At 48.3% G+C, this 25,464-nt stretch overlaps 1 protein-coding gene across 3 annotated transcripts in view; it reads left to right on the top strand.

Annotated features, from left to right (window-relative positions):
• Nucleotides 1–25,464, top strand: part of SLC4A11 (solute carrier family 4 member 11) — a 1,871,484-nt gene that overhangs the window by 922,449 nt on the left and 923,571 nt on the right. For all 3 annotated transcript variants that reach the window (XM_086964299.1, XM_086964301.1, XM_086964302.1), the window contains exon 4: nt 12,631–12,674. In XM_086964299.1, coding sequence (XP_086820425.1) covers nt 12,631–12,674 — 44 coding nt within the window. The remainder of the gene's footprint in view (nt 1–12,630; nt 12,675–25,464) is intronic.

Raw genomic sequence — 25,464 nt, 5'->3', positions numbered from 1 at the left:
CCTATCAATGCACTTTCAACACCTGTACAAATTTGGCTAATTGCGGCCAACACATCGGACAATCTGCGAAACCTCTCCCCACATTTACATTATCCCTCATCTTCAGAACTGCCGTCAGGCACTCGCTTTTTTGGCGACAAGGTATATTCCGAGGTTAAGCACTTAAAGGACAGTAGACCTCCACCTGGTTGTTAAAACTCTTCATTGCCCCACGCCAATCCAAATTCTGCCTTCCTTTCATTCCGTTCCTTTGGTAGGGGCTACCAGCTGCATCAATTTCAACCTGGCCAGCAGGCTCCCCAGTCCTTTCTTGGCCGTGGCTCCCAAAAGCATCATGGAACACAAAGCCAGAGATCTGGCCAGTACGCAAACGCCTGGCATCCGTAGCCTCCAAACTCCTGTAGTATGCCCTCACAGCATCACAGGCAACCTATCAGTGGCAGGATCAAGCACCTCCTGTCCTGCTGGCAGTCCATCACTTCGGACAAATGGGTGCACTAAATTATTCAGCAGGGTTACACCCTTTAATTCACGGAAACCCTGCTGCCCATGTCACCATCCTCCGATCGGCTGATGGAGGACCACCTCTCCCTGCAGCATTGGGAAGTGCGGACACTTGACCAAATGATCCATCCAGAGGGCACCAACATCAGAAGTAGGTTATTCCCCCTACCTTCTGGTGCAGAAGGACTGAGGCCTCCACCTTATGCTAGTCCTGCACCCTCTCAACTGCTTCCTGAAAAAGGAGAAATTCAAAATGCTCAAGTTGGCTCAGGTCCTGTCTGCCCTAGAGACTGGATGGTAGCGTTGGACTTGCAGGACACATTTCCATATACCCGTCATACTGTCCCACAGACATTACCTTCAGTTAACGGTGGGCCACGGGCACTTTGAATTCGCTGTGCTCCCATTTGGCCTTACAAGTGCACCTCTGGTGTTTTGATCAGTCGGTGGATGCAGACCATTTGTGGGGTTCAGGAGTTCCAGTATTCCCCCTACCTCGACGACTGGCTGTTGGTGAGCTCACCCCACAGTTTGAACCCATGCATATTCCCCCCTAAGACTCCTGAATTTAGAGATAGCGATCTTGGGGGTCATCACATCGGCTAGGAGGGTCAGCAAGCTTCAGGTGCTTTCTGTGTACCCATACCCCATTTTCTTCCCACCCGTGCAACCTTGTCACCCATGTCGGCCAAAGGATCACGCTGCCAACCTTCTTTTACCCTTCCAAGGATGAGTAGAGACTCCACCGCTTGGGCACAAAGTGTTGACGTTGTTCTCTTCCAGGGGATCTTTATCAATAGTCATAAGCATTAGAATTTTCCCGCCCATGTGCGGGACCCCGGAAACACTATATTATATGTGCCCCACATATATATACATATATATATATATATATATATATATATATATATATATATATATATATATATATATATATTAAAAACATGCAATAGCAGCCAAATAACATCAGAGCTGAAAAATGCTGTGAAGAATTTCCACCATACATGTAATAATAAGGATTAGAAACATGAGAAACAACAAAGATTGTTTAGAAACTGTTTTAATGCTTAGAAAGCAGTAGAAATTCTCATAACTCACTGGAAGCATAGGAAGCTCCCAGGCTGCATTGCAAACACAGTCTAAAAAGACTGAAAAGCTAACCTGTAGCTGAATAGCAGTAAACTGACACCGTGCCTTTAAGGCACTCATGACCCCCTGTATCCCATCATGCCCCAGGGGTGACAGTTAGGTCAGTTGTTCTTTCCGGCTCCTTAAGAGAAGGACCCTGGTTACACAGCTCCACTATTTTTCTAGTTTTTGACAGAACAATTCTTCACTTTTGACAATTTTTACTCTTACTTTGACAGTTAATATCTAGTCAAGTAAGATACTGCTTTTTTCAGTCAGTTTAGTGAACATTTTCTTCTGAGAAGGCCTTCACTCTTTGACAAATGTCCTTCTTGTGGCAACAAGAAGGCAACATCAGACAACCACGACGTCTGTATCCTGTGTCTGCCTGAAGATCATGATCCAGGCACCTGTCTTCATTGTGAGCACCTGTCAGGAAGAACTCTCAAAGACAGGGAGAGGATTCGCATTTATGGCCTGGCTCACAGGGCTTCAAGAGGAAGATCACCGGTGAAGAAGGGCTCCAAGAAGGTTCATACATCTTCAAAAAAGAAGTCTTCACACCCTTCAACTTCAGCGTCTGGCTCGGCGCTGAGAAAAGAACCACCGGTGGAGTTTTTCTCTTCTAAACTACCGTCGACGGCGGGCTCGCCATCGAAGAGAAGACCAGGTACGTCGACGACGTCTAAGGATCCAGCTCAGTCGTCCAAATCCCCTCCGTCGTCCAAATCTCCTCCGCCGGCGTCAACCGGGTGACGATCGGCGTCGAGGAAGGCAACTCCGCCGCCGTCAACCGGGCGACGTCGGCGTCGAGATCCATAACCCCTTCGCCGTCGTCAACCAGGCGACGACCGAGGGAGATTACTCCTCCGCCGTCGTCATCCAGGCGACGACCGGCGTCTAGGTGTGACCCCCTCCGCCGTCGTCCAAGAAGCGGCGTTCGGCGTCGAGGACCAAGACCCCTCCGCCGTCGACAGTAGCTCTTCTATCGGCGTCGAGGACGCAGTCTCCATCAGTGCCTCGTCGGCGCTCGGCGTCGAGGCTTCCCAATACCCCTCCGCCTTCGTCGCACAGGCAGAGAACTCCGTCGACGGCCGGTCATCACCGTTCGACGTCGAGACAAAGAACTCCGTCCATGACCATGGATCCTCACATAGATCAAAGTCGAGATTGTTTGACCCGCCGACTCCCCGTAGGCGTTCGACGGCGAGGGAAGAACGCTCGACGTCGAGGTGTTCAGATGGGGTCATGGTAACTGAGTCAGCTTCCCGTCATTCCACTTCACGGTCCTCTGGCTCCTCGACTGCATCTTCAAAGTCCAGAAGTCCTGTGTGTAAATCTCCTGCGCGTCGGCCAGATCCTTCAGCTGACCAAATCAGACTATCACCTAGATTGTATAGGTCTTTGGACCATTGGAGAGATTCTGGGGCCACCAAGCGTATGCATTAATATGCCAGTCCACATCACAGGTCTCCTCTTCAGAGTCTGGTGGAGGAGATGGACAAGCGAAGCCCTCCCAGGCGCAAATCACCTGTGAGAACACCAACCAGATCTCCCAGAAGATCCCGATCTCCCAGAAGAAGACCTCAGTCGGAAGATCGGATCAGGTCTCGCTCTTCTAGACGGGAGGAGCGCTCAAAAAGATCGCGAGAATGGAGACACAGTGCTCACCGTAGACGGCGACGAACGCCGTCTACGTCATCTACCTCTTCTACCAGGTCGTCCAAGAGGGACTACTCCCCTACGTTGACGGACAGTCCTACGTCCAGGTCCTCCCCAGTGGATGACATTGGCACATATCTGGATGTACTGCAAAGAGGAGCACTGAAACTGAACATTGAAATGTCTGTCCCTCAAGTAACAACGACAGTCATTTTTGAGACTTTACACAAGAAAGCCATCTCCCGGCCTCTGCTGCCTTTAGTCCCGGGGATTATGGATCCTGTCAAAGAGGTTTTCCTAACTCCAGCGGCGATCAGAGCGGTACCCGCCCGCATTCAGAAGAAGTACAAACCGGCATCTTCTGACCCGGTGTTTGTAAGATCTGACCCTCCAGCAGATTCGGTAATTGTGGCAGCGTCGAGGAAGACGCACGCTGTCACTGGTTCCTCTTCAGTCCCACCAGATAAGGAGAGCAAAGCTCAAGACTCCTGGGGTCGAAAGGTTTGCAACTCAGCTGCTTCCACTCTTAAGGTTTCTAGTGCGGCTGTGCTTCTGGGTCGATACGACAGAGCCTTATGGGACTCTATGGAAAGGTTCAAAGCCAAACTGCCAAAAGAAGACCAGCAGGACTTTGAAGAGACTGTTACAGAGGGGTGTCTGGCGGCGAATCAGATGATCAGCACGGCTGCGGATGGTGCAGTGCTTTCGGCTCATTCCTATTCACATGGGGTTTGTGCCAGAAGGTCGGCCTGGTTGCGCCTTACAGGTCTGAAGCCGGATGCTCAGCATCGCATCCTTAATCTCCCCTTTTCGGGTTCCGCTCTCTTTGGGGAACATGCTGACAAAGAGATGACCTGAATGAAGACGGAACTAGATACAGTGAAAGCGGTGGGCTTGGAGAAGAAAAAAGAATTCAAGCGCCGCTTCAAGACCAACAGGGGGAAAGGGGCTCAACAGAGGGTTCAAACCCCTCAGTGGTCCCAAAGTAAGAACCAGGGGAAACCCCAGTTTCGAGGCCAGCCCAGCAGAGGTAGAGGAGGTCACCAACAATCCTCTAACACCACAAGAGGAGGAAAGGCCTGAGCAGTGGCTTCCTCTGGCGCCGTTACCCACTCCAGTGGGAGGAAGTGCTTCACAACACCTGGCAGAGTGGGTCGGCATCACAAAAGATCAGTGGGTGCTGAATTTACTGCGCAAGGGATACAAGCTACGTTTCCGTGCTCCTCCGAAGAACATCCCTCCAAAGAGTTCTTGCCCTCACCAGCTAAGCTTGCTCCGAAGAGAGGTGAAAGTCCTACTGCAAAAAAGAGCGATAGAGGAGGTTCCCCCCGCGCTCTAAGAGGAAAGGGAGTTTACTCCAGATACTTCCTTGTCCCCAAAAAAGATCAGGAGGACAAGTTCAGACCAATACTCGATCTTCGACTATTGAACAAAGTCATCGTCAAAGAAAAGTTCCGCATGTTAGCACTTCATCAAATATGTCCACATCTTCAAGCCGGAGATTGAATGTGTTCGGTGGATCTGCAAGATGCGTACTTTCACATCCCAATTGCTCAACAACATCGCAAGTACTTGAGGTTTGTCGAAGGGAACAAACACTACCAGTACAAGTTGCTACCCTTCGGTCTCAAGTCCGCACCACGAGTCTTCACCAAATGCATGGCAGTGGTGGCGGCTTTTATTCACAAAAAGGGACTCTTCATTTACCCATACCTGGACGACTGGCTCCTAAAAGGTCCATCTCCGGTACAGGTAACGCACGATCTACAACTGTGCCTGCACCAGCTACACAGGCTCGGCCTCCATGTGAACCTGGAGAAGTCAGTCCAGCGGCCTACACAGTCCATCCACTACCTAGGCTCCGTTCTGGACACAAGCTTAGGAAAAGCGTTTCCTTCGGAGGAGAGACTTTTTTCCATGAGTCAGAAATGTGGGATTCTGCTAGAGTCTCGGCTTCCAACAGCCCGACAAGTAGCATCCCTGCTGGGTTCCATGGCGTCCTGCATTTTTCTCATCCCAAACGCCAGGCTGAGAATGCGTCCTCTACAACAGGCTCTGGAGGATCAGTGGGACCAAGCGACAGGACGCTGGGAAGACCGTATCACTCTTTCCCAGGCAACGAAAGATGCCATCAAATGGTGGTCTCAGAGAAAGAATGTGCTGGTGGGGGTACCGTTTCACCAACCCGTTCCTTCCCAGTCTATAGTGACGGATGCCTCCCTGCAAGGCTGGGGAGCACACATGGGTCCGCTTCAAATTCAAGGCCAGTGGTCTGCGCAGGAGCAGACATACCACATCAACATGCTGGAACTCAGAGCGGTATTCCTGGCTCTCAAAGCTTTCTTACCAGCGATCGAATCCAACTCAGTCCTAGTTCAGACGGACAATACGACCACCATGTTCTATCTGAACAAACAAGGATGCACAAGATCTCGCCCACTCTCTCGAGAGGCTCAGACAATGTGGCATTGGCTTCTCTCTCTCGAGGGCTCACAGTAGTGGCAGTGCACCTTCCGGGCGAGTTGAACGTAAAAGCAGACGCACTCAGCAGGCACTTCGAAGATCAGCCAGACTGGGTGCTAAACGACGAAGTAGTAGAAGAGCTTTTTCGTTGCTGGGGTCGTCCATCCATAGACTTGTTTGCAGACCACAAACGCCAAATGCCACAACTTCACATCCAGGTTCCACCGGCCAGGAACGCAGGTGAATGCTCTACTGATAGATTGGTCAGGGACGTTCGCATACGCATTTCCTCTGATTCCAAGAGTAGTTTCCAAGCTCCTCAGGTCGAACTTGGAAATGATCCTGATTGCTCCGGATTGGCCTCGGCAGTGGTGATACCCGGACGTTCTACATCTGTCTGTGTGTCCACACAAACGGCTCCCTTGCAGGCCGGACCTGTTGAGCAAGATGAACGGGAGGATAATGCATCCCAACCTCCCATCATTGAACCGAACAGCATGGCTCCTGAGGTCCTGCAATATGGACATTTGAACTTGCCTCCCGAATGCATGAACATTTTAAAGGAGGCTAAGAGACCTTCCACGAGAGCGTCCTATGCGTTCAAATGGAAAAGGTTTTACTTGTGGTGTAGGGATCATCACTTAGATCCGACTAAAGGGCAGGAGGACGTCATCTTACCATACCTCCTTTCCCTGGCAACTGCTGGTTTAAAGTACACTTCTATTAAAGTGCATTTGTCAGCCATTGTAGCATACAGAAAATCACCTGATCAGATGTCTTTCTTTCAGGTTCCAGTGGTTAAGGACTTCCTCCAGGGGTTGAAGAAAGCGTATCCCCCTGTGTTATGTTATGTTATACTTTATTTTTATAGCGCACGGCTACTCCAACGGAGTGTCCCGGCGCTTTGATTAGGCAGCTCATAAAAAGAAACATAACAGATGAAGAACTTTCAGACAAACAAGATAACATAACTAAAGAGTGAAAAGTTTTTAAACTTTTCCTAAAGGACAACAGATTCGAAGTGCTGCGTAGGGCCTATGGCAGAGTGTTCCAAAGCTGGGGCGCCCTCACACTAAAGGAGCGCCCCCCAACACGGGCCTTCCTAACCCGGGGGACCACCGCAAGAGACAGAGAATCCGAACGCAGAGCTCTAGTAGGGCGATAGAAAACAAGCCTGCGCTGAAGGTATTTTGCTCCTGAGCCGAAAAGCGCCTTATGGGCCAGCGTCAGCGCTTTAAAAACTATCCGCTGTCGGATAGGCAGCCAATGGAGTGACTGTAACAGGCCGGACACTCTGGCTCGCCTGCGGAGGCCAAAGATGGCACGCGCCGCAGAATTCTGCACGACCTGAAGCCGCTGCACAAGATAATCTGGGAAACCCAAATAAAGAACGTTGGCGTAGTCTAATCTGGAGCCAATCAAAGCTTGCACCGTGATCTTCCTATGCCCTTCAGTGAGCAAAGGGAGGAACTTTCGTAGCATCCTTAGAATGCCAAAACATGTGCCCATGAGGCCCAGGATCTACGATCTCATCGTCAGATTATTGTCGATCTTAACACCCAGGTTTTTTGCCACATGGGATGCCTGAGCTGGAGGAAACATATCGTTCGGCCACCATGCCTGCCAATCCGGGTCTAAGGTACAGCCAAAGAACAGCACCTCCGACTTGTCGGAGTTGCATTTAAGGCTGTTCTGCTGAAACCAATTAAAGACCGCCCGAGACAGTCCTGAATGCTCTCTCCATCAAAGTCCTCCCCTTTCCCACACGTGAAGAGAAGCTGGGTGTCATCGGCGTAGGAAACGATCTGGGCCGCCAAAGGGGTCATAAAGATGTTAAAAAGTCGGGCTCAACACAGAACCCTGCGGAACTCCGACTCCCAGTGGCGGCATCTCAGCAGAGCTGGTGGGGACCCAGACCGTTTGTCTACGGCCCGCTAGGAAAGATGTAAACCAGCTGAACACCGTCCCCCTCAGACCGATGCTATGAAGTCTGGCGAGAAGCCCCTCATGGGGGACGGTGTCAAAAGCCGCCGACAGATCAAGCATGACAAGCATGGCTTTACCTCCAGAGTCCAGGACCTCCTTGATGGCCTATGACACTTCTAAAAGCGCAGTCTCAGTACTCACATTGGCCCAAAAGCCAGATTGCTAAATCCTTCTCCTCCTTGGGAATTGAACCTAGTTCTATCCAGGTTAATGTCACCTCCTTTCGAGCCCATCCACAAGGCCTCCTTGCAACATCTCTCTTGGAAGGCAGCCTTTTTGGTGACGATTACCTCTGCGCGCAGAGTAAGTGAGATACAAGCGCTCTGTGAGAAGGAACCATGTACTGTTTTCCACCACAACAGAGTAGTCCTAAGGGCTCATCCATCTTTCTTGCCTGAGGTAATCTCTGATTTTCATATAAATCAGTCTATTTCCCTCCCTTCCTTTTTTCCAAATCCTACGACCCCAGCCGAGCGGTCACTTCACTCCTTAGATCTTAAGAGAGTGCTAAAGTTTTATTTGGAAAAGACTAAAGGGATTAGGAAAACGGACCAACTGTTTGTGAACTATGGTTCAATGAGAGCAGTTTTTCCAGCGGCCAAGAGGTCCATCTCCAGATGTATTGTCTCTTGCATTAAATTGGCCTATCAGCTTGCAGGCAAGCCTTTGTTGATGTCACCAAAAGTGCATTCCACTAGAGGGAAAGCCGCTACAGTAGCTTTCTTGCAGGACATTCCAATGTCCGAAATATGCAAGGCTGCAACCTGGAAATCGGTTCATACCTTTACGAGGCATTACTGCCTCGAATCTGATTCCAGGGCCGATACTCAAGTAGGGCAAGCCTCCTTGAGGAATCTGTTTGGGTAGTCTATAGTCTACTCAGACTTGTTGATGAGATTACTGTCTTATCATTCCTTTGCCCGCAGGGAAGAGGAGAGGCTCGCTATTCTATTCTAATGCTTATGACTATTGATGAGGATCCCCTGGAAGAGAAGGATTAGTTACTTACCTGTAATCCTAGTTCTCTTCCAGGGGTATCCTCATCAAAGTCATAAGCAACCCTTCCGCCTCCTCGGGCAAAGGATACTCTTTAATAAGGAGATATTGTTAACCTATTTGTTATTGGGTTTGTTTTTCAGTCTCCGAAAAGAACAACTGACCTAACTGTCACCCCTGGGGCATGATGGGATACAGGGGGTCATGAGTGCCTTGAAGGCACGGTGTCAGTTTATTGCTATTCAGCTACAGGTTAGCTTTTCAGTCTTTTTAGACTGTGTGTTTGCAATGCAGCCTGGGAGCTTCCTATGCTTCCAGTGAGTTATGAGAATTTCTACTGCTTTCTAAGCATTAAAACAGTTTCTAAACAATCTTTGGTGTTGTTTCTCATGTTTCTAATGCTTATTATTACATGTATGGTGGAAATTCTTCACAGCATTTTTCAGCTCTGATGTTATTTGGCTGCTATTGCATGTTTTATATATATATTTTTATATATATATATGTATATATATGTGGGGCACATATAATATAGTGTTTCCGGGGTCCCGCACATGGGCGGGAATATTCTATTGTTTATGACTTTGATGAGGGTACCCCTGGAAGAGAACTAGGATTACAGGTAAGTAACTAATCCTTGTGAGAAGTTGGCCTGATCTATGATGCTCTCTAGTTCTAGTGATCACCTTGTATCAGTCCAAACAACCCTTATGGTGATTGGTTGCAAGTCATCCTTATAGACCAGCTATCCTAATGGTATCATCGACAAAGCAGTCTTAGGCTAAACTCTTTTGGCATGTGAAGCCAGCTGTTTTACCACATATAACCCCTTGAACACCAAATGAAAGGACACCACACAGGTAGTTATGAAAATAAGCAAGATATTTATTAACTAACATACACCTCTGAACTCTTTGAGATCAGATGGCTAAGCACATGACAAGACTCTTAAGAAAAATACGTTAAGTTGCACAAATTACAATGGTGCCCTAGGGGCACGACAAACCATATACTAAGTAAATGGTATACGGAAATCGATAGAAGGAATGGAGCTGTCCAGAGGCTGTAGGATCGCTGGGACTACACTATCCTAATCTTAGGTAAGTAATAGGAGGCCCACGGGACGCGTGTGCAGTGTGTGAACTCTCACGCGAGATGCGTAACTAAGTCAATGGACAGTACAAATTACTAAAAGGTAAGTATTAGACAGATCCGACTAGCTAGGACTAAAACGACTGGAAATCTGGACACTAGGAGAGTCAATCTACCCTTGAGCACCGAAATCATCTTGTTACCTCACCCACGGGCTGCGGGTGCATAGGTGTCAAAGTGTGTCGGGTTTCCGCGTTGAAGTCTTTGGAACTTGGAAGAAAAGATGCTGCAGGCGGCCAGAAGGAAGATGTCCGGAGCGACCCAAGGGTGGATCGAGGAAGATGAGGACCTGAAAGCAGAGGGGACAATGTTCACAGTCACTAGCCAGTGACCGGTGTGGAACCAGGAAGGAACCAGATGCTGTTGTTTCAATCAAGTGAAGAGTGGACGCTTGACTGCAGCCACGTGGACCAGGATGTGTCTTGGACGACCAGGATGGAGGCACGAGCTGTCCCACGCAGGCTCTCGCTGTCGGCGGTGTTGGTTCCGGATTCGGCGTCAACAGGCCTTGGCAAAGGCAACCCACGCAGTGAGTGGAAAAGGCGTCTAATGCGGACCAGGAGGGTCCGGGGTGCTTCTCCTTTGCCGGGAAGCAGGGGCCACTCTGGAGCAACCAGACCAGCGGTGTGGATTTCAAGGATCGTCGTCTAGGAGGCCACTAGCCAGCCGGCAAGTGACCAGACAACGCGTCGAGAAGCAATCAAGCAAAAGGGCCCCACGCAGATCTCGTCGATGCTGGAGGGCTGATCTTCTGTGCAGGAGCTGCTCGGGGCTGGGGATTCTCAATCCCCAAAGCACTTCGTCGAGGATGCCTCTGAAGTCGTGCTGGAAGCAAAGTGCAGTTCCTCCAAGATGGCCCGTCCCACGTGTCTCGTCGCACCCACGGATCTCAGCTGTGCTGCAGATGTAGGTTGAGGTCGGAGAGGTCTGGGAGTCCGGGTCTCGTCGGGCTCTGAAGTCTGGATCCACCAGGGAAGTCGACAAAGTGAACCGCTGGAACGCTTGATGGTGCCTGCTTGTGCAGGGTGGTCACTCCTTGGCCACAAGGGAGATTTCTTCAGTCTTCTGTTGAGCAGAACGTCGAAGTCCAGAGTTTCTTCTTGTAGAGCTTCAAATCAGGATTAATCTAATTTGGAATGGGACCAGCTCCTACCTTTATTCTCCTAAAGGGGGCTGTACTATTACTAGGTCCCTCCAATGGGTGGGACCAGGAAGGGGGGTGGTTACACCCCCTATCCTTTGTCCGGTTTCGCGCCAGAGCTGGGGCTGGAGTGCCCCAGCCACTGGTTTGAACCGGGGTATGCACAGGGACACCTTGTGTGCCCCAGGCATGTCTCATTCCTTTCAGGCCTGTCGTACCTAATACACAAATTCCTGTCTGGGGTGGTGCTAACACCTCCCGAAGCAGGAAACCCTTTGTCCAGGCCTCCCTCCCTGGAAGGACTCCCAGTAGCACGAGGTCAGACTTGTGATGCTGAGGCTCGAGTTAACTTTAACCGGGGTTCACAGTTACATACATGTTGTGTCCCTCTAAAAGGGTGGAATGCTACCCCCGTCGCCAGAACTGGTGAGGGGGTAGTATTCCAATTCGTATGACATCTTACTCGACATGTTTTAATAATACTATGCCACAGTTGGCAATAACCGCGAGGATTATAATGCACTTAAGAGTATATGGTATAGCGTTATCATGGTTCCGAAAGCTGCAGACAGGCTCAGCTCATGCCAGAGCACTATCTCACATAATTCCAAGCACTCTGCCTCCAGGATTGTTGAGGCCTGCCATAGGAGTGACTTATAGGAGTATATGTGTCCATTTTAGGGTTAGATATAGGTATACTATATCTAAAGCAAAGGGTGAATACACCACCTTGCCCCAGCTGTGTTACCAGCCAGTAGTCCGTTTTGGATGGCCAGCCAGGGATGGCATAATACATGCTGCAGCCCCTGGGAGACCTTGGGTGCACTTATGCCCTGGGTACCTATGGTACACTCTACAAGGACTTACCAGTGACCCAATACCAATTAGATATGTACCTAAGGTACATGTAGTCCATTTTAACAGAGAGAGCAGGAAGCCTGGGGTCCTGGATAGCAGGATCCCAGGCCAACTATGTCTAAAACCAGCAAAACACTAGGCAAAAAGTTGGGGGCAACCATAGTCAGATATCCACCTTCCTACAGTTGTTTAACAATTGCATGAGATCTCACCGGGTGGACAATCAGCTCTTTGTTGATTTCACTGGACCGAAGGAGAAAGCAGTGCAGAAACAGACCATCTCCAGATGGATTGTACTCTGCATTAAGATGTGCTACTCATTGGCCAAAAAGTAACCCATGAGGGCTTGCGGTCTCATTCCACCAGAGCCAAAGCTGTGACCACTGTGCTTGCTTGCAACTTTCCCGTCCTGGACATTTGTCAGACTGCGTTGTAGTCATCTTTGCACATGATCACCAAGCACTACTGCTTTGACAGTCTGGTCTGTCGTGACGGGCTTTTCGCCAGTACCAGTACACCGATCCTCCTCCGGTAAGGTATTGCTTTGGTATATATTCTGAGGTAAAGAATCTGTGGTTAGAAGTCTCTATCAGTTGAAAAAGTTACTTCACGCCAGGATGCCTTCTCACACGTATATGAGTTTACCATTCTGATTCTGTGCTGCACTGTGAATGATGTTCACATGATATTGGCTGTCCAGAACTTCATAAAAATAAAGCATGCTTTCTTTTTATCACCAGAAAATGACAGTAATGGCTGTGTATTATTGCATACATCAAGGAAAGTAAGTGTATTTTTTTTATATACCATGTTACTGCTCAAATGAAGTAATGTAAAAATAAACTATCAAAGTTAAGCTACACTTGTCCTTCGATCTCCATGCCTGTCCAGATGTTGAAATTAATTATTGACTTATAATGCAGACTTCATTAAAAAAAAGTTGTTATACCTCTGCCAAACATCTAGTATCAGTGTGTTCTTTTTCACAAGATAATGCTTTCCCTCATGGAGGAATTACGAAGTGCTAGATAGCAATTCAAAACATGTCTTGCAGATTAATAATTGATGCGTTTCCTGTAAAAAACAAAAAATCCAAAAGTGTAGTACAGATGTCTCCGAAGAAGTGTTCAGGCTTTGTCGTGTAGGGATTGTGAGAAACCAATGTCAGTAATTGACCCCATTCAATATGCCTTTGGCATCTTGGTTCTGATCACGAATCCTGCCTCAGCATGCACCCGAAGGTCCTCAAAGAAAACAAGACCAAACTGTTAATGGCTCAGGTCTGTGGTGACAGACACTGCCATCTTCGATCGAAGCCAGTCTCCTCACATCCTTCAGAGAAGTGGAGGCAACATAAGAAAATCAGAAAGGGTAAGTTGCCTACACTCTCACAAGAACTTCATCCCCTGAACCAGAGTTGGTAGTCGTGAAGCTGGCAATTCCTCAGAGCGGCCCATTACCAGTGTCTCCACAAGACCCGGTGCTGAGCCATATCCATCTCCTCTTGCTCCGCCCCACTGTTAATCCCAGCAACACCAGCACCGGGCCCATCATTCCTGGAACAGACAACACCAACTTCTTCTTACCCATAGTTCTTGACCTAGTCTCAGACCGGGCAGCATTTGTTAACTCGTTGTATATGATCTTTGTGTGTGTCATAGTGCCAGCCAACCCAAGGGTCCCATGATGACATTAGGACTGCCGATGTTTATGCCTTTGCAACCAACACTGTAGCTGTTTGGTTCCTCTCTTCAGGACCAACACAAATGGTTCTGTCTTGTTCTACGGCGCATCTCTATACAGCGATACAACCATCCACATCATGGCTGGCTGTTCCACATAGACCACCTACACCTTTGGTATCATGGCGCCGTATACAGATCCACTGGCAGTCTCCCTCCTTCTCTGTGTCCGTCCCACAGAACAGATTGTGAAGAGAGGCACAGACTCCTGTAGGAGGAAGAATACAGGCAGAGGATTCATGTCTTATCCAGTATTGAGGTATCTTTCATAGATTCACATGCCTGAAGCATCCCCCGTCGCCGAGGTGAGAGTCCCACGGTATATAAAAAAGCAGTGCCAAAAGTAAATTACAGTAGTAGGCCCTATGAGAAGGCCTGAGGCCTAGATTGTAGTAGCCTATCTACCTCATTATGCTAAAAAGACCAAAGTCTTTGCACCAACCAATTAGCTCACCGCACCCTCTAGAACCCTCTCTGCAGAGCCAGTTCTCCTCCGATTTTCACCGCACGTCGTGTGGAAGGGAGTCTCCTTGAGCCTTGACTCAATTTTCTTCATCAAAGCTTCAGGATTTCTGACAAGGCCCTGTTTAGACCTTGTAGAACATGCGAGAAAAAAAGGGTCCAAGTTGATGACCGACATAAGTACTGCATTTAATGCCTTTATCCAAAACATGAGGCAAAAGATTGCAAGATCTGCCGCACCTTCCCTTCTAAAACTTTAAGGGATAGGGAGGCCAGAGTACTTTTGTGGCTAAAATCCTCTTCTACGAATGATTATGACAGAGCCTCTACCTCCAGTAAGAGAGCGAGATCTCAAGAGGATAATTCAAGTGAGGGGAGAAAACAGGTTAAAACCTCTCACTCTAATTCAGGCTCTTCACAGAGATCGAGGGTAAATACGAGAGGTACCCCTTAACTGAAGTCAAGGGAAATAGGGTTAACTAACCAGTAAAATAAAGTATTCCCTTGAGCAAAAATGAATAGGAGAAACCGGAGGGTCAAGAAAAAAACAATTACAATATACAAGTAAATATAAAGAATTCTTACAATTTATTTGGAAATACAAATGTTAAAAGGAGAGTGGTCCAAATGGAACCCACTCAGCACCGGTAAAAAAAAGTTTTTTTGACATTCAATTTTGGCCAGCAAGATTGAATCACAAGGACAGAAAGGACTGTAAGACATTGCAATACTGGTTGTATATTCGGACTCTATTATTAACACCTAAGCTATGTGCACTATAATACAGTATATCAGCAAAGATGTCGAGATCATGAATTATACTGGGTGAAGCGTCGACGCGTTTCAGTGGTTTTCCAAAGTTTTGTCCACCTTTATCAAGACACCATTTAGTTTCTGTCGAGGTATTGGGGTCAATATGATTGCCCTAGAAGAGTGAACATACAATAAGGTTTGATAAGTACATGGTGCTTTACATTTATCATACAAAACACACTTAGCTACTTGACCTATAACAATTGGTACATGGCTGTGCATATATATAGACTTTTCTAGTATCTTTTGTCCTAACCGATTGGTTATTCAGGGTGTGCTGTTTTATTAACTGAAAGAAAAGGATACATTTGCTGTACAAACCATTATAAATCTTCTTACAGTATCGTAACTAATGGATCAACAGTTCTGGTACATACATGTGAAAACATCGACTGTATTCATAATTCCTCAGTGATGGCTAATCCAATTTTTAACAGTTTACTATATTCTATATCCCTCTATCTTCGGGGAGGGGTTGTTCTGCTTGCTCTGAAAGTGTATGGGGGAATCGATTGTGGTCTTAGTTCCTCGAGGAAAAATGATCAAGTTCTTAACAGTTTATTATTTCTTTGGCCATCTACCTTTGGGGAGGGGCTGTTCTACTTGGCCAGAAAATTACAGGGTTCTCTATATAGGCACAAACTATTAGGGTAAGGGGATAAAGGTTGTGGTAAATTTACATTTAGTAATCGTGTACCAGATTGACGAACCTTAGGACGCTCAAGTCTATTCTAGCACTTTTGTATGACTTGGAAGAAACGTTTACCTTGAAGTCCGTATGCGAGGGTTGAATTGGATTGCTATATTATTCCATTTTTGGACGCAAATTATTAAAGCTGTATATGTGGATCATGCTACGGGTATGGTGCTCCTGTGAATCAAAAGATTGTAGGATACGGATAAGAAAAAGAGGGAGCTCTACCTTAATGTAATTAGGATAAGGAGGGGCGCTGTTTGGACCTTATTGGTAAGAAACTTTCCACCATGGCTGCTGCCTCGATCAGAGCTGCAAATTCTTTAGCGATTATAGGGCACTATGATCGCCAAATGTGGTCCGAGATGGCTGGTTTGATTAATCTAATCCCAAAGACAGGCGGCACGCAAGATTTTAACGGAGGGGGAACGTGCAGCGGCAGAAACCATCGACTGCGCATTGGATATTGCTAATACGAACTTTAACCAGCTGGCAGGAGCTGCAGTTCTCAGTTGACAGGGCTGGCTGAAGGCTACCACCTTTAGGCCCGAACTCCAACTGAAGATCCTGGACATGGCTTATGATGGAGAGTCTCTATTTGGGAAGCACATCGACGAGGCTCTCCAGGCAATCAAGAAGGATCTGACACTGCAAGATCCCTAGGTTCTTTGCAGTACAAGAGAGAATCTTTTAGAGGTGCTAGAGGACGTGGATACTCCTCTAGAGGAAGCTACTACCAACAAGGCATACAATATCCGCCTCAGTACCGGCAAAGTTATCAGTCTTCTGATCGACTGTCTGGAACAGCTAGTTTCTCTTGCCAAGGTGGACGAAAGCGCACAAACAATCAAGGGCGAGATACTCGCAGAAAACAGTAAGATCAGTTGGGTGCCAACCTTATTTCCTTCCCTTCCTGTGGGCGCAAAGATATCTGCCTTTCAAGAACAGTGGCAGCGGATTACATCCGATCAGTGGGTACTGGACTTAGTACAACATGGTCACACCCTGGAGTTTGTCTCCAAACCACCAATAACTCCGCCCAGGGGTCCCCGTCCCCCTCGTCTTCACTTATTATTCAAGGAAGTTCATTCGATGCTCCTCAACGCTATAGAAAAAGTTCCAATACATCAGAGGCAGACAGGCTTCTATTCCCGTTTTTTCCTCATAAAAAAGAAATCAGGGGAATGGCGACCGATCCTAGACCTGCGCAAACAACAAATATCTAAAGAAGCAGGGTTTCCGCATGGTCACTCTTTCGGAAATTCTAAATTGCCTCAGCGAGGGAGATTTTATGGCTTCCTTGGACATGGAAGACGCATACTTCCACATCCCTATCCATCCAAAACATCGAAAGTATCTCCTTTTCACTGTGGCTGGCGCCCTTTATCAGTTCAAAGTTCTCCCATTTGGCCTCAAGTCGGCGACAATGATTTTTACAAAGTGCCTAGCCCCAGTAGCGGCAGCACTACGCTCATCAGGGATCCAGGTTTTCCCGTACTTGGACGACTGGCTAATCAAAGGTCCATCAAAATGCAGGGTGCAGAGCGACATAAGTGTGCCGCAATCTCTTTGCATCCCTGGGTCTCACTGTCAACGAAAAGAAGTCTAAATTGGTTCCGAAAAGAATCCTACTTTTCCTAGGAGCTTGTCTGGGCACGATACAATGCAAAGCATTCTTGTCTCAAGAAAGACAGCTCCGTCTACAGGCATTGGCCATAAAGCCATCCAAAAGAAAGTAACTATTGTTTCGCCTCCTTGCTTTACTTCTGGGAATGTGTTCCTCACCCATAAACTTAATTCCGCTGGCACGTCTCAAAGTGCGACCTCTACAGGAGGAGCTACATCTTCAATGGCAGCAAGCGACAGGCTCCTTCGAGGACATTATCAAAGTCACCCCACGTATAGTGGATGCTCTTCAATGGTGGACACAACTTCACAATCTAAAACAAGGACTCACATTCTTGCAAACTCCTACAGACTTCGTCCTGATGACGGATGCGTCCATGGAAGACTGGGGAGACCATCTCCAAGACTTACAGGTGCAAGGCAAATGGTCTCAAACACAAGAAATGCCACATCAACAGTCTAGAGTTGAGAACCATCTTCCTCTCTCTACAAGCGTTCCTCCCCAGAATCGCGGGGTCTTCAGTCCTGATCTGAACGGACAATACCACCAGCATTTTTTATATAAACAAGTAGGGAGGGACAAGGTCCGCTACACTATCAAAAGAAGCTCAAGAGTTATGGGAATGGCTAATTCTGCACGACATAACTCTCAAGGTGGAACATGTCAAAGGTCTGCATAATACCCTGGCAGACAAACTGAGCAGATCCTTGTTGGATTGCCGCGAATGGGAGCTGAACACGCAATTGATCAGGGTGTTTCAGACTTGGGGCAAACCAACGTTGGATTTATTTGCGACCCACCAGAACAAGAATGCCGGTATTACTCCAGCAGATACCCTCAACAGGGGTCAAGAGGGAATGCCCTGTCCATGCGATGGTCAGGGATCTATGCTTACGCCTTTCCTCCGATCCCGCTGATTTACGCGAGTGTTGCGCAAGATGAAATTGGAGAGCTGCCGTCTCCTTCTGATTGCCCCCAGATGGCCTTGTCAATATTGGTTTCAGGAGCTCATGTTGCTGTCACAGGAGCCTCCGATCAAACTTCTACCGGCTCCAACACTACTGTCACGCAACGGGTGTCCGATACTTCACTCAGACCCTCAGTCTCTGAAATTGCATGCATGGCTCCTAACTTCTTAGAATTCCAACACCTACAAATTCCTCAAGACTGCCGGGACATCTTGAAGAAAGCACGAGCCCAGAGCATGTTGAAGACCCATCGTCTCAAATGGAAGCGTTTCTGTTCCTGGTGTGCTTCAAACGCTTTACACCCTATCGAAGCTCAAACGGAGAAAAGTCTGCCTTATCTTTTACATTTGGCTCGCTCTGGTCTTTCATTCTCGTCCATAAAGGTCCATTGAACGGCTTTATCCAGATTCAGGAAAGTGGCGGACACTCTATAACTATGCTCTTCGTCACTGATAAAACAATTCATGAGGGGTCTTTTCTGGACTTATCCTCCAATTAAACCTTCACCACCGGAATGGGAACTCAACACGGTCCTCTCACAGTTGATGAAGCACCCTTTCGAACCGATCCACAAAGCCGACCTCAAATTCTTGACGTGGAAGGTCGCACTGCTTTCAGCCCTAACTTCTGCCAGGAGAATAGGAGAAATTCAGGCTTTCACTATCAAAGAACCTTTCTTACATTTTTCTCAGGAGTAGGTCACTCTCCGAACAAATCCAACTTTCATACCCAAAGTGCCTTCTCAGTTCCATTTGAATGAACCAGTGAAATTGCGGGTTTTCTTCCCAAATCCTACAACCCCGGCGGAAAGAACACTACATTCTTTGGACATTAAACGATGTTTAAAGTTTTATCTTCAAAGAACTTCAGAAAGTCAGATCAGCTATTCGTGGCTTATGGCCAAACTACACTGGGGAAAGCGGTCACTAAAGCCACAATTTCAAGATGGATAGCCTCTGCGATCCATTTCTGCCATGTTAAAGCTAACTGACCACTACAAAGAACTGTAAGGTCTCTCTCTACAAGAGCTGTAGCAGCATCTACAGCATTGTTTGCAGGTGTGACGCTAGAGAACATTTGCCGTGCTGCGACATGGAAGAATGTCCACACGTTTACAAGACATTACAGCCTGCAATCAGCAAATCAAGAGGATGCGCCATTTGGCCAAGCGGTTTTACGTCACCTGTTTCCATAAGAACATATCCAGGTAACAATGTTTGGTTCACTTTATAATGTGTGTATACTATTCAGTATTTTTGTTGATATAAAAGAAGGGCATATTTAACAGATTGCTTGTTTGTTAAGCTAATATTCCTTTCCTGTGGAGTGCTAGATGACTACTCTTTTGAATTTAGACATACTTTTATTAGTAGATCATTTACTTTGCAATTGTTGGTTGTTACACATAAGTTTATGGGGGTGCACCACAATAAGTCTCCAACCGTCCGCAACCGACTTTTGCCTGGCTTACTGCTTGCTATTCTGATTCAGGCATGTGAATCTATGAAAGATATCCCAATACTGGATAAGAAAACAAGTTACTTACCTGTAACTTCAGTCCAGTATTAGTATCTTTCATAGATTCCCATGCACCCACCCTCGTCCCGAAGAGTCAGTTCTCTTAAGTTTGGGATACTCATTCTGTAGTAGGGGATCTCTGTGTATTGTCTCCTTCCAGGATGTGTTACTACGAGGGGCGACTAAGCTGGGCATCACGCTCACGGTTCCTGCACCATTGACATCATCTTCAAAACGCTGCACAAGAAGCAGCTGTCTCGACCTTTGCTGCCCTTGGTGCCTGGGCTGGTAGAACCGCCCATGGAGCTGTTCCTCACTCCTGCAGCTACGAGGTCAGCACCGTCAAGGCTGCAGAAGAAATATAAGGCTCCTGACTCGGACCTGGCATTTCTTTGGATGGATCCCGCACCTGACTCTGTGATCGTGACGACGGCGAGAAAGCAGCACGATAGTGCCTCCTGACAAGGAGAGCCGCTGGATGGATTCGGCAGGCAGGAAGATTTGCGGGACGGCCGCCACATCGATGAAGGCCGCGAGTGCCTATGCCCTGTTGGGGCGTTATGATCGGGCTCTGTGGCAGTCCCTCCAACAGTTCGCTGAAGGTCTGCTGGCTTTCAAGCAGGTAATAAGTTTGGCTGCGGGCTCTTCCCTCATGGCAACCCACGGGTACTGTCATGGGGTCAACCAGAAGCGCCACGCCTGGCTAAGTCTTACGTCCTTGAAGCCCGAGGCGCAGCAGAGAGTGGCTAACCTGCCATTTTCGGGCGAAACCCTCTTCGGAAAACATGCGGACGGCGAGATGGCCTGCATGATGGCAGAGGCAGAAACCCTGACGGCTGCTGGGTTGGAGAAGCCGAAGGAACAAAAGAAGACCTTCCGCCCGTTCCAGAAGCGGTACGGGCACAAGGCAGAGGGCAAGGTCGGCAGGCTGGACAGCAGCAACAGTTCCAGCGGAAACCGTTTTAAAAGCGCCAGAGGGGTGAAGGTGGTCAACAGTCTTCCTCCGCCACCAAAGGCCCGACTGAGTCTAGGCCCTGAGGTGCTTCTTCCCCCTCATTCGTTACCCGCTCCGGTGGGGGGAAGCATTCAACATTACCTGGCAGAGTGGAGAAACATAACTCAGGACAAGTGGGTGCTGAATATTGTTTGCAATGGATACAGTCTTCGTTTCACCAGCCCGCCTCCAGCAATTCCCCCGGTCGGCTCGCGGTTCCAACTGCGTGAGCTCCAGGCGGAGGCGGATACCCTTTTAAGAAAAAGGGCGATCGAAGACGTACCTTCGTCTCAAAGGAAAAAGGGTCTTTACTCCCGCCTCTTCCTAGTACAGTAGAAAGACAAGAACGAGTTCAGACCCATTCTGGATTTGCGGCAAGCAAACAAGTGAATTCGCAGGGGAACGTTCTGCATGCTGTCTTAGCACCAGATTTATCCCTATCTACAGGGAGGAGACTGGCTGTACGCGATAGATCTGCAAGATGCGTACTTCCATGTGCCCATTGCACGGAACATCAGAAGTTCCTGCGCTTCCTCGTCGGCACCAATCACTATCAGTACACCGTACTACCATTTGGACTGAAGTCTGCACCCAGGACTTTTTCAAAATGCATGGCTGTGGTGGCAGCGCACCTGAGAAAGAACAAGGTGTTTATCTACCAGTACCTGAACGACTGGTTGATCAAAGCCTCCACCTTCCAGGAAGCGCAATTGCTCTTAAACAGGACGGCTGTCCTGCTGAATCGGCTGGGGTTGCACATAAATCTGTCCTGATTCGTGTACAGTGCCTGCAGTACTTGGGAGCCTCCATCAATACGCTGTTGGTAAGCGTGTCTCCTTCGGAGGAGAGACACTTATCCATCCTTCGGAAGGCTCAGGCTCTCATAGCTGCTCCATCTACAACATTGAGGACTGTGTCTTCTCTACTGGGATCGATGGCCTCTTGTATCTTCCTCACTCCGCACGCGGGCCTACACATGAGGCCGCTACAGGAATGTTTGGAGGACCAGTGGGACCAGAGGACAGCGTGTTGGGACGACAGGATCCAGTTGTCTCTTCACGCTCAACAGTACCTGAGATGGTGGTGCTCGGCAAAGAATCTCCTCAGAGGGGTTCCTTTCCACAAGGACATCCCGACTCAGACTATCGTGACGGATGCGTCTCTCCTGGGTTGGGGAGCGCATTCAGACCATCTACAGATCCAGGGAACGTGGTCTCCGGCGGAGTCCACGTATCATATCAATTTCCTGGAACTCTGAGCTGTTCACGTGGCACTGAAGGCCTTTCATCCGTCCTTCCAGACCAACTCTTTGCTTGTGCAGACGGACAATACAACCACAATATATTACCTCAACAAGCAGGGGGGCTCGAGATCGCGCACACTGTCACAGGAAGTGCAGGCGATCTGGCACTGGCTGTTAGAGAGGGGACTGACGATAACTGCGGCTCATTTGCCAGGTGTGCAGAATGTTCAGGCGGACGCCCTCAGCAGCTTGCTCCACAAAAACCACGAGTGGGTCATAAACGACGAGGTGCTCGACGACATCTTCGCGATGTGGGCACTCCAGACGTGGATCTATTTGCCACCGCCGAAAACAGCAAATGCCGCGACTTCGCTCGAGGTATTACCAGCCGGGGACTCTGGGGAACGCGTTATGGATCAGCTGGTCGAACAGCTTTCTGTACGCTTTTCCACCAATTCCCCTGATTCCGGCGGTGCTCATCAAGCTGTCCCGGGCGCGGATGATCCTCATTGCGCCGGAATGGCCCAGGCAGTGGTGGTTCACGGACCTGCTTCACCGGTCGATCCTACCTCATCGGCGGCTGCCGTGTCGGCCGGACCTTCTCACGAAGTTCGGGGGGCAGATGGTGCACCCCAACCTCTCATCGTTGAGTTTGGCGGCATGGCTCCTGAGAGAGTGCAATATGGCCACTTGAATCTTCCTGAGGATTGTATGGACATATTGAAGGAGGCGAAGAGGCCATCTACTAGGACCTCTTATGCTTACAAGTGGAAGACATTCTGCATCTGGTGCATGTCTAAGAACTATGATCCGACGACCTGCAAGGAGGATGTTCTCCTTCCATACCTTCTGCATCTAGCTCAGTCTGGCCTTAATTTCCATTCCAAAAAAGGTTCATCTGGCTGCATTGACTGCTTACAGAAAATGCCCTTCTTCCAGATTCCTGTGATTAAGGATTTTTTGGAAGGGTTGAAGGTGTTCCCTCCTGTTCGGCTTCCTTCGCCTTCATGGGAATCGAATGTGGTGCTGTCCAGGCTAATAAAGGAACCTTTCGAGCCTATTCATAAGTCTTCACTGCAGCACCTGTCTTGGAAGGCGGCAATCCTCGTGGCCATTACATCGGCCCGCAGGGTGAGTGAACTTAAGGCATTGTGTTGCCAAGAACCTTATACTGTATTTCATGCTGCTAAGGTTGTTATGCGTACTCATCCTAAGTTCTTTCCCAAGGTGATTTCTGATTTTCATGTTAATCAGACTATAACTTTATAAACATTTTTCCAGAATCCTTCCATTTCAGCGGAACGGGCTCTTCATTCCCTGGATGTCAGAAGGGTGTTGAAATTCTACCTGGATAAGACCAAGGGTATTCGTAGATCCGACCAATTGTTTGTCAACTATGGGTCGGTTAGGACGGGTCTGGCTATGTCGAAACAGTCAGTCTCTAGGTGGATTGTGTCATGTATCCAGCTATGTTATCAGAAAGCGAATAAGACCTTAGGGGGTAAGCCTAAGGCTCATTCTACCGGGGGCAAAGCAGCTACAACAGCTTTGCTTCGGAATGTTCCCATTGCAGAGATCTGCAGGGCGGCCACTTGGAAGTCGGTCCACACCTTTGCTAAGCATTACTGTCTGGAATCTGATGCCAGAGCAGATGCTCATGGTGGGCAGGCTTCGCTGCGGAATTTATTCGCACAATAGTGGTGTTGTCTATTTTTCTTCACCGCCGGGTTGTTTTTGGATGGGCTTGCCATTCTATTCACTAGATTATGACTATACACAGAGATCCCCTACTACAGAAGGAGTAGTTTCTTACCTGTAACTCCAGTTCTGTGGTATCTCTGTTAGTCATAAGCGCCCACCCTCCTCCCCGGTGGAGAATATGATACTGTGATGTATGCTACAGGCCTTGCTTTATGCAACTTTTAAAAGAACTGAAAATAAAAGGAAGGGGCTGAGCAATGCTGGTATACCGAGGGTCTCTGGAGAGTTCCTTAAAGGCACTGTATCCCTTTTCCAGACACATAATGGCAGCCTATGGAGGCTTGTCTGTCCTTGTCTTCCTCTCTATCATTCCAAGGATTTGGTGAGAGGAGGAAAGTTTCTCTTTGAGTGAAACTTGACAGATTGTGTTAAACGTGTTATTGGTGTTATATCCTTTGCATTTCTAGTTGAAGTACTGGACAGTGTAGCCTTGTAGGTATAGGCTGCATTATTGTCTTTAATTTTCTCTTAAGTGTCTATGCAGGACTGCAAAGAAGACCTCTTAAGAGATTTGTAATTGCTCCAGGGTCCACGCACATGGGCGGGACTATTCACTAGATTATGACTATAACCGAGATACCCCTACTACAGAACTGGAGTTACAGGTAAGAAACTACTACTTTCGAGGCATGTGGGCTGCTGAATTCATATCTGTGCATAGATCGCTGCCTAGTGTTGGGTCCGGATGATTGCACATTGTTGTCCTGGAAGAGTTTTCGAATTATCACGAGATAGGTGGCTCCTCCTTCGGACTACAGTGCGCATGGGCATCCTCTCCATCCTCCGATTGTTTTTTTCGCCATTGGGTCCGGATGTACTTTCCTACACCCCAAGTTTGGAATTAACTAACTCTTCTCTAAAGGCCAAAAGGCCTTCCGTTCCGTCGGTATTGTTTAGCGCTCGGTACCGAGACACTTTAGAAACATCTATTGCACTCCGGTCGTCGAATCGGGCCGTGAGGCCTTATTGACACCACGTGGACCGACCGTCGATGGAACGAAGTCCATTTAAATACTGCCCGCAGTGCAACTCAAAGTTCCCGCACACAGATAAGCATCCCGTGTGCAACAAATGCCTATCTCCGGATCACAAGGAAGATAGTTGCCTAGCTTGTGCCCAGTTCCGGTCGAAAAAGACTATCCGGTATTGACGGGCAGCGAGGCAAGAAATGAAGAGGTCGGCGCCAGAACCCTACAACATCTTCGACGATGAGGAAGAACTAGCTAGCGCCGAAGAATCGGATCAAGACGAAGAACAATACTCGGAGCACGACTCCGAAAATTCTTCGAAGAGGACTAACACGAGGAATACGATCAAGACATTGTAGCTGTTGAAGACGACTCCGATGACGACGAGGGGCGAACCGCGAGTTCACCGCCCCATATAGACACTACACCAATATCAGAGATTCAGGTCCAGGCATCGTCAGTGGGCCTTAGCCAAGATCAACATTTTGGTTCTACAGCCCCGCCGTATCGCCCGGCTAACAACATATTCGAAAAGTTCTCTGAGACACGCCATAAGACACCGGTTCCATTAAAACCGAAACTAGTCAACAACACAGTCTTCGGACCAAATGTCGTCGATCCAAAAGTAATTAGGCCAATGGTCCTCCAGCCGAAGGCTGTAGTCCCAACACAACCTTCGAAGCCAAAGACCGTCGAGTCGACATCAAAGATAAAACCTGTCGAGTCGAGCTCAAAGCCAAAAGCCGTCGAGTCCACCTCGCGGCCCAAACACGTCGATTCGACG

Source organism: Lissotriton vulgaris, chromosome 3_2, assembly GCF_964263255.1.
Source record: "Lissotriton vulgaris chromosome 3_2, aLisVul1.2, whole genome shotgun sequence".
NCBI classification, from domain to species: Eukaryota; Metazoa; Chordata; class Amphibia; order Caudata; family Salamandridae; genus Lissotriton; species Lissotriton vulgaris.
The sequence above is the reverse complement of the archived record's forward strand: the minus strand, read 5'-3'. Positions and strand labels throughout refer to the sequence as shown.